We start from the raw sequence: 7,078 nt of genomic DNA, 5'->3' as shown, positions 1-7,078 counted from the left end.
ATGGGACTGTGGGAAGGATTAAATGGAATAATGCATGAAAAGCACATAGCAGAATGTTCCCTAAATGTTAGCCATTGTTATGTTATTATGTAATCTACAAAGTATGTTTGGTTACACTGCATGAAATGCTTTCAGTCTTTCAAAGAAGCTACTAACACTTGTGAAATCAAACCTTGAAAATTAATTTCTTTTTAACAGTAAAGTCATAAGCCAGATGCAAAGGATAATATTTCCTGGACAAAAACCCTAGTCTGAAGGCTTGGTCCAACCTTTTTTTTTTTTTTTAAGGAGAAATTATCTTCTTTCTCATGGTTTCAAAACTTTCTTAATGTTAACACATTCTAATAGTCTGAGCCATATGAAGTAACCACTTTTAAAGTCAGAAACCACAGAAGATAGGCAATTTCATAGGGCTCCACCCAACAGATCAACAAACTTGCCAGGGAGATGTAAGGATATTTCTAGTGGCAGTGGGCTTGCTGAAGAAGATGAGGTTGAAAAGAAAATTTTTCCATATTCAACTCATCTTCATTCCCACAGATAACAAGGGAGAGATGCCACACTCTCAAGAATTACAAATATAAGCGCACAACCTTCTCTCTGTCCCCAAACGCATACATGCGTCCCCCGCTCCAGCTCCGAATGAAATCCAAAGGGGTGAAATTGTGTCTCAATGCCTGCAAATTCCCAAGGAGGGCACCAAAAGTACTTTACAGTGAATGTGCTGAGGAAATCGGGCAGCTGTTGAAGTCACCTCCTGTGGTCTTGCCAAATGTTTGAAAGGGAATGTGCCCCGTGTGCGTGTGCGCGCGCGTCTATGCTGCCCGGTAGTGTTGCGGAGGGCGGAGGGGGGGAAAAGTTGGGGGTCGTATGTAAGAGTGAGGGGATTTGGAGTACCTGGACTGGGACGTCCGAGTCTGTGGCTCTCTGTGACTCCAAGCCAGCGATTGTGCGTTGTTTACTTCTTTCCGTGTGCGTGCCCATGCCTCTGTGCTTCTGGGTGCTTCTGTGTTTGTGTCTTGGCCCCGTTTCTGTTGGACAGGGGTGACTTTGTGCCTGTGGGCTTCTGTGTGTGTGCGCGCGCGCGCGAGTGTGCTTGTGGGTGCGCTGGGCGGGTGTGTCTCCGTGTCGGTGGCTGTGGTTCTGTATAAGTCTGAGCATGTCTGTCGGGGTGCAAGTGTGCCTGCCCGTGCGTGTCTGGGTGGGCACTGTCGTCTCTGTTTCCGAATGTTGGGGAGCGGCCGCCCAGGCGCCCGGGCCAGACAGGTAGCAGCCCCCAGAAGAGCCCAAGGCTCCGGGGTCGGCCGGTGAGCACGCCAGCCCCAGCTGCAGGCCTCCGGGGCCAGCCGGGGAGCCAGCAGGGAGAGGTGGCCGGTCCGCAGCCCGGGAGCAGCTGGGCCCCGCCCGGGCCAGCCCCAGGAGGGGGCGGGAGAAGGGAGGGGAGGGCGGGAAGGGGAGGGGACCTCGCCCCTTCGGGGCTGCCCGCCCGCCATTGGTGGAAAGTTGCCGCACGTCACGGGGAGGGCAGGTCCCTAAAGTCCTGTGCACATAACGGGCAGCGCGCACTCCCGGACGGCTTCTCCTGAGCGCCGGCTGGGAACAACGCGCACGGGGATCCCGGAGCACCCCGCAAGCTGAGTGCAGGACGCATCCCCAGCACAGCCACCCCCCGGCCGCTGAATGAGGCTTCCCGGCGTCCGCTCGCTGCCCGCAGCGCCGCGCGGGAGGTCCGCCCGCTGAGGCGCGGCCGGTGCTCCGGCAGCCAGTGCGCTCACCTGCCAGCCTGCGCGCCATGGGGCAGCCCGGGAACCGCAGCGTCTTCTTGCTGGCGCCCAACGGCAGCCACGCGCCGGACCAAGATGGCACGGAGGAACGGAACGAGGTGTGGGTGGTGGGCATGGGCATCGTCATGTCGCTCATCGTCCTGGCCATCGTGTTTGGAAACGTGCTAGTCATCACAGCCATCGCCAAGTTCGAGCGTCTGCAGACGGTCACCAACTACTTCATCACCTCCCTGGCCTGTGCTGACCTGGTCATGGGCTTGGCGGTGGTGCCCTTTGGGGCCAGCCACATCCTCATGAAAATGTGGACCTTTGGCAACTTCTGGTGTGAGTTTTGGACTTCCATTGACGTGCTGTGCGTCACGGCCAGCATCGAGACCCTGTGCGTGATCGCAGTGGATCGCTACTTTGCTATCACATCACCCTTCAAGTACCAGAGCCTGCTGACCAAGAATAAGGCCCGGGTGGTCATTTTGATGGTGTGGATCGTGTCGGGCCTTACCTCCTTCTTGCCCATCCAGATGCACTGGTACCGGGCCACCCATCAGGAAGCCATCAACTGCTATGCCAAGGAGACATGCTGTGACTTCTTCACGAACCAAGCTTATGCCATTGCCTCCTCCATCGTGTCCTTCTACTTACCCCTGGTGGTCATGGTCTTCGTCTACTCCAGGGTCTTCCAGGTGGCCCAAAGGCAGCTCCAGAAGATCGACAGATCTGAGGGCCGTTTCCACGCCCAAAACCTCAGCCAAGTGGAGCAGGATGGGCGGAGTGGGCACGGACACCGCAGGGCCTCCAAGTTCTGCCTGAAGGAACACAAAGCCCTCAAAACTCTGGGCATCATCATGGGCACTTTCACCCTGTGCTGGCTGCCCTTCTTCATTGTCAACATAGTGCACGTGATCCAGGATAACCTCATCCCCAAGGAAGTTTACATCCTCCTAAACTGGGTGGGCTATGTCAACTCTGCTTTCAATCCCCTTATCTACTGCCGGAGCCCAGACTTCAGGATTGCCTTCCAGGAGCTTCTGTGCCTGCGCAGGTCTTCCCTGAAGGCCTATGGGAATGGCTACTCCAACAACAGTAACAGCAGGACCGACTACGCTGGGGAGCACAGTGGATGTCACCTGGGGCAGGAGAAAGACAGCGAACTGCTGTGTGAGGACCCCCCAGGCACGGAAGGCCTTGCGAACCGTCAAGGTACTGTGCCTAACGATAGCATTGATTCGCAAGGGAGGAATTGTAGTACAAACGACTCGCTGCTCTAAGGCAGTTTTTCTACTTTTTATGAAACCCCCTCCCCCAACAAAACACTACATAGACTATTTAACTTGAGTGTAACACATTTAGAATAAAATTGTATAGAGATGTGCAGAAGGACAGCCTTCTGCCTTTTTTTATTTTTTTAAGCTGTAAAAAAAGAGAAAGCATATTCGAGTGATTGTTTCTTGTACAGTTGAGTTCCTTTTTTTGCATGGAACGTGTCCGTTTGTGTCTGAAGGGCTTCAGTCCCAGAGGAACTGGGACTGCTCTGTTTTGATGACTTTTCCATGGATCTACCTCATTGGTCAAGTATTAGGGGTAATATATATACATATATATTGCTGCTGGTAATTTGTATGTGAAGGAGTCTTTCCTTCCCGTACCCTTGCACTGGAGGATCTTGAGTATCTCGGACCTTTCAGCTGTGAACACGGACTCTCCCCGCTCCTCTTATTTGCTCAAACAGGGTGTTGTAGGCAGGGACTTGAGGGGCAGTTTCAGTTGTGTTCCTGAGCAAAGTCTAAAGTTTACAGTAAATAAATTGTTTGACCATGACTTCATTGCACCTGTTTCTCCAAAAAACCCTTGAGTGGAGTGTGGTCGCCTCTCCGCTGGAAACCGCGGGTAACTATTTGTAATAACTGCCCAGGGACTTAATACAGAATGATACAGGAGTGGCGTGCACTGATTGCTTAACCCTTTCCTTTGCCTTTGAATCTACTGCTGCAAACCTGTATCTCTCTTAATGCCAGTGCCTCGGGGCAGTTCTGCCCGCCGTCAGCATAGCTTGTCTCATGGTGAGGATTCCGTGTTGTTACAGCAGAAACACTGACTCACAGAAACGGAGTTACGGGCCTCTGTTTTGTCCCTCCGTGCGCCCCGCCACCACCCACCTGCAAGTCCTACTTGTTCACTAGCTGCTCATGTTATGATACATTGGCTGCCTCTTATAGTGGAAATCTTTGTACTGCGTCAGAGTTTGGCATTTTAAAGAGAAGGAAGACGCTCTTATGAGCAAGGTCCTCAAACAAAGCCCTTTACCTCCAAGGAAACCTGGAAAGGGCACTGGCCATAGGGACAGAGCTGGAAAACACCCACCCGATGAATACCTCATGACCTCGGAGTGGGATCGCAGCCCCTCCTCCTTCTTTCCTTCTGTCTTCCCTCCCCAGCTCCCGACCCCAGTTCCTCTGACCCTCCTCACTTGGGTATAGAGCCCGACTTCTCAGCTCTGGCACTGCTAACACGGCGGGCCAGGTGACTCTCCGTAGCGGGGGGGCTGTGTGTGGTCAGAGCTGCGGCGGCATCCCTGCTCTCTCCCCATCAGATGCCGGCTGCACCCTCCAAAAATGCCAAAGACTCCTCGAGGGGTGAAATCACCCCCGGCTGAGAACCACAGAAAGAAGCTTCAAAAATCTAGACAGATTGGTAGATTCTGTCTAATGCAACTGCTTGATTTCCGCAGAGCATCCGAGAGGGACTTTCCACCGTTTGCCCAGTGAGTGGCAGCCCCCAGGCGACCCCCCCATCCATGCTGCCTTCCGAACTCACCTTCCAGCCACCCCGACACTGACTGTGTTTGGGGGGACGTGCAGTGTTTGGGAGGGCTTATCCGTGGAGGCGAGGCCTGTGAGTCTAACTGCCTTTTTGTGCAGAGGTTCTAATACCGTGAAGAGGCACAGGAGGGAAAAATCACAAAAGTAAACACATTGCTTCTCCCACCCTCTTTCTATTTTTGCCAGTGTGTCTGAGCCAGAGCTTGGCCCAGGTTTGACCGAGTGGACCGTCCTCCTTGGCAACCAGCAGCCTGGAGAGGATCAGCCCTCAGGTTCACTGCCATTTCACCCGCTCCTGAAGTTGACTCCACTTCTCTCTTCCCTTCTGTCCCAGCCAAGGTCCCCAACCAGAAAAGCACTGGCTTCCTCAGCTTCCTGTCAGCTCAGGGATGGGTGTCCAGGCGCAGGCTCAGCTCTCAGGAGGAAAGCTCGGTGCCCGAGTTCCTGGAACGTGCGGTGGTGAATGGGAGAGTGGGTGCTCTTCAGCACTTTTACGTGTTCTCCAAGGGCCTCCCTGCCCATGCTCACATTCTCCACCTGCTCTGGACCCCCCACCCAGAGGTGTAGGCTGCTTCTCCAGGTAATCTTCACCCTCCTGGTGGCCTCACAGGATCTTGGACTTGCAAGAGCCATAGAAAGCACTGGGCATCCGAGGAGATGAAAAGTCTATGAAGGGGAATGACCTGCCCGAGGTAAGAAGCCAAGGATGTGAGAGACAGGGTAATAGCCGGAGAAGCCAGCTGTCAGCTGTTATTCCAGAAACTGCTGTGTTCCCTCCACTGCCTGGTCATTGACTTCTGTCCTCACCCTCAATTGTGGAAGCTTTTCCCTCAGGCTGTCACGTAACAGACTCAGTGGGTGTCCTTATTGCTCTCAGATCCTTAGCACAAAATTCAGGCGATGACCAAGTAATGTGCAACAGGGGCAAGAGAAAGAATTGTTCTTTTACTCTACAAGAGTGTACTAGGATACCCTCAGCGTTCAGGGGGAAGCTCCAAGATTCCTTAGCCCGCCAGAAATTTCAAGCCACTCCAGGTAGAAATTTCAAGTAGAAAAAAATGTTGTAAACTTTTCTGTCACCTTTGTAAGTCCCATGGACAATAAACATTATTTTAAAAAAATGTTGTATATATATATTTTTTTTTGCTTAGAGAAGCCTCTATTAGTGTAATTTCAGTTAAAATTGAGGTACGAGGGAGTTTAGCCATATTCGTGTTCCTTTAGGAATCCTTTTAATATAAAAACTCTGATCGATTTTAAGGGTCTTGGCAAACAGATGGTTCAGGCAGGTCTCAATCCCTCGCTTTCTGTCCTCTTTTGTTTTGCAAGGGGGAGGGGAAGTAGGCAGGCATTTGTCCGTGTCCCTCTGTCCCTTCATTTGCTGACAGATTGGTTACATAAGGTTTGCGTTGGATTCATCGTCATAAAGTTTTCTTTGCCTGGACAGCAAGTTCTCGGAGTCTGTCAAGTGAGAATCTTATCCTGAGATGTAAGCTGACAGGTGTGCAAAGTGGCAGGCCAGGGTGGGCCTCCTCACTGAGGTCACTCTCAGGGAAAGGAATCTGGGGAAAAGGGAGCTTAGAAGTAGAACCTGTGGTCACGTGATACTCAGCATATTTTTGGTGCAACTACTACCAAGAGAAGCCCAGGCTAGAATCAGTCAGGAGCATTTATAGAGGACCTACTGTGTGCCATGTGAGAAGAGTATGGGCTTCAGTCTCTACCTTCTGTAGCATAAGATGAATAATACTAAACAGATCCCTTTTATGCAATCTTCCTGAATGATCAGGACAGCACTAGACACCTTTTTAGCCATGACATCATTTGGACAGCCTTACGATATAGGCAACATAATTGTCCTCTCCTACCAAATGAGACAACAGAGGCTTAGAAAGATTAAGTCACTTTCCAAAGCTGCACAAAGTGGCGAGCTGCAGGATCAGGACTGGAACCTGGGTCCCCTTGAGCCCAAACCCATGCAGACCAGGAAGCAGCCCAAGGCAGCTCATCATCCGTGCCAGACCGAGTGTAAGAACTGGAAACGCAATACCTCTCGGAAAGAAGAGGGAGGTTGCTGTGGGCTGGGGCAGGAAGGAATGTGCCCTTCGAAGCATGTGACTACAGGGCTGCCGGGGACTGGGACAGGAAACCTATCACCCAAGTGTCTAGTTTGTTTCTGAGCCTTTGCTTTGTCTTTTCGCTGAGAGTCGGGCAACACCGAAAAGAGGATCTGAAACTTGAAAAGGAGCACGGGTAGAGCGGAAACACAGCCCGCCTCACATCCAGGCGCATTCCTTTTTGGTTCCGAAGTTGGGAAGTTCCCAGAAATGGAATGGGCCACTGGGACCTGATGGGAAATGTGGCAGGCCGAGGCGGCCCTCTAAGGTGTGCTGTCCATTTGGAGGAGAGGGCCTTCTGACCGCGGAGAGCAAGGACAGTGAGTGCACTTGGAACGAGGCTTTTCACTGACAGTATCAT

General features: G+C 52.2%; 1 protein-coding gene across 2 annotated transcripts; it reads left to right on the top strand.

Annotated features, from left to right (window-relative positions):
* Positions 1-1,518: 1,518 nt before the first annotated feature.
* On the top strand, positions 1,519-5,668 carry ADRB2 (adrenoceptor beta 2). Of its 2 annotated transcripts, XM_045998671.1 has the most exons (2): positions 1,519-2,981; positions 4,787-5,668. In XM_045998671.1, exons 1-2 carry the CDS (start codon positions 1,793-1,795, stop codon positions 4,816-4,818), a joined length of 1,221 nt encoding a protein of 406 aa, XP_045854627.1. In that variant the 5' UTR covers positions 1,519-1,792; the 3' UTR covers positions 4,819-5,668. The 2 variants fall into 2 exon arrangements, with proteins under 2 accessions (XP_045854627.1, XP_045854626.1); XM_045998670.1 differs by having other exon boundaries at positions 1,519-5,668.
* Positions 5,669-7,078: the final 1,410 nt, after the last annotated feature.

The sequence above is a fragment of the Meles meles genome, chromosome 3 (genome assembly GCF_922984935.1).
Source record: "Meles meles chromosome 3, mMelMel3.1 paternal haplotype, whole genome shotgun sequence".
Lineage (NCBI taxonomy): Eukaryota > Metazoa > Chordata > Mammalia > Carnivora > Mustelidae > Meles > Meles meles.
This window is presented reverse-complemented; position numbering and strand designations above follow the sequence as displayed.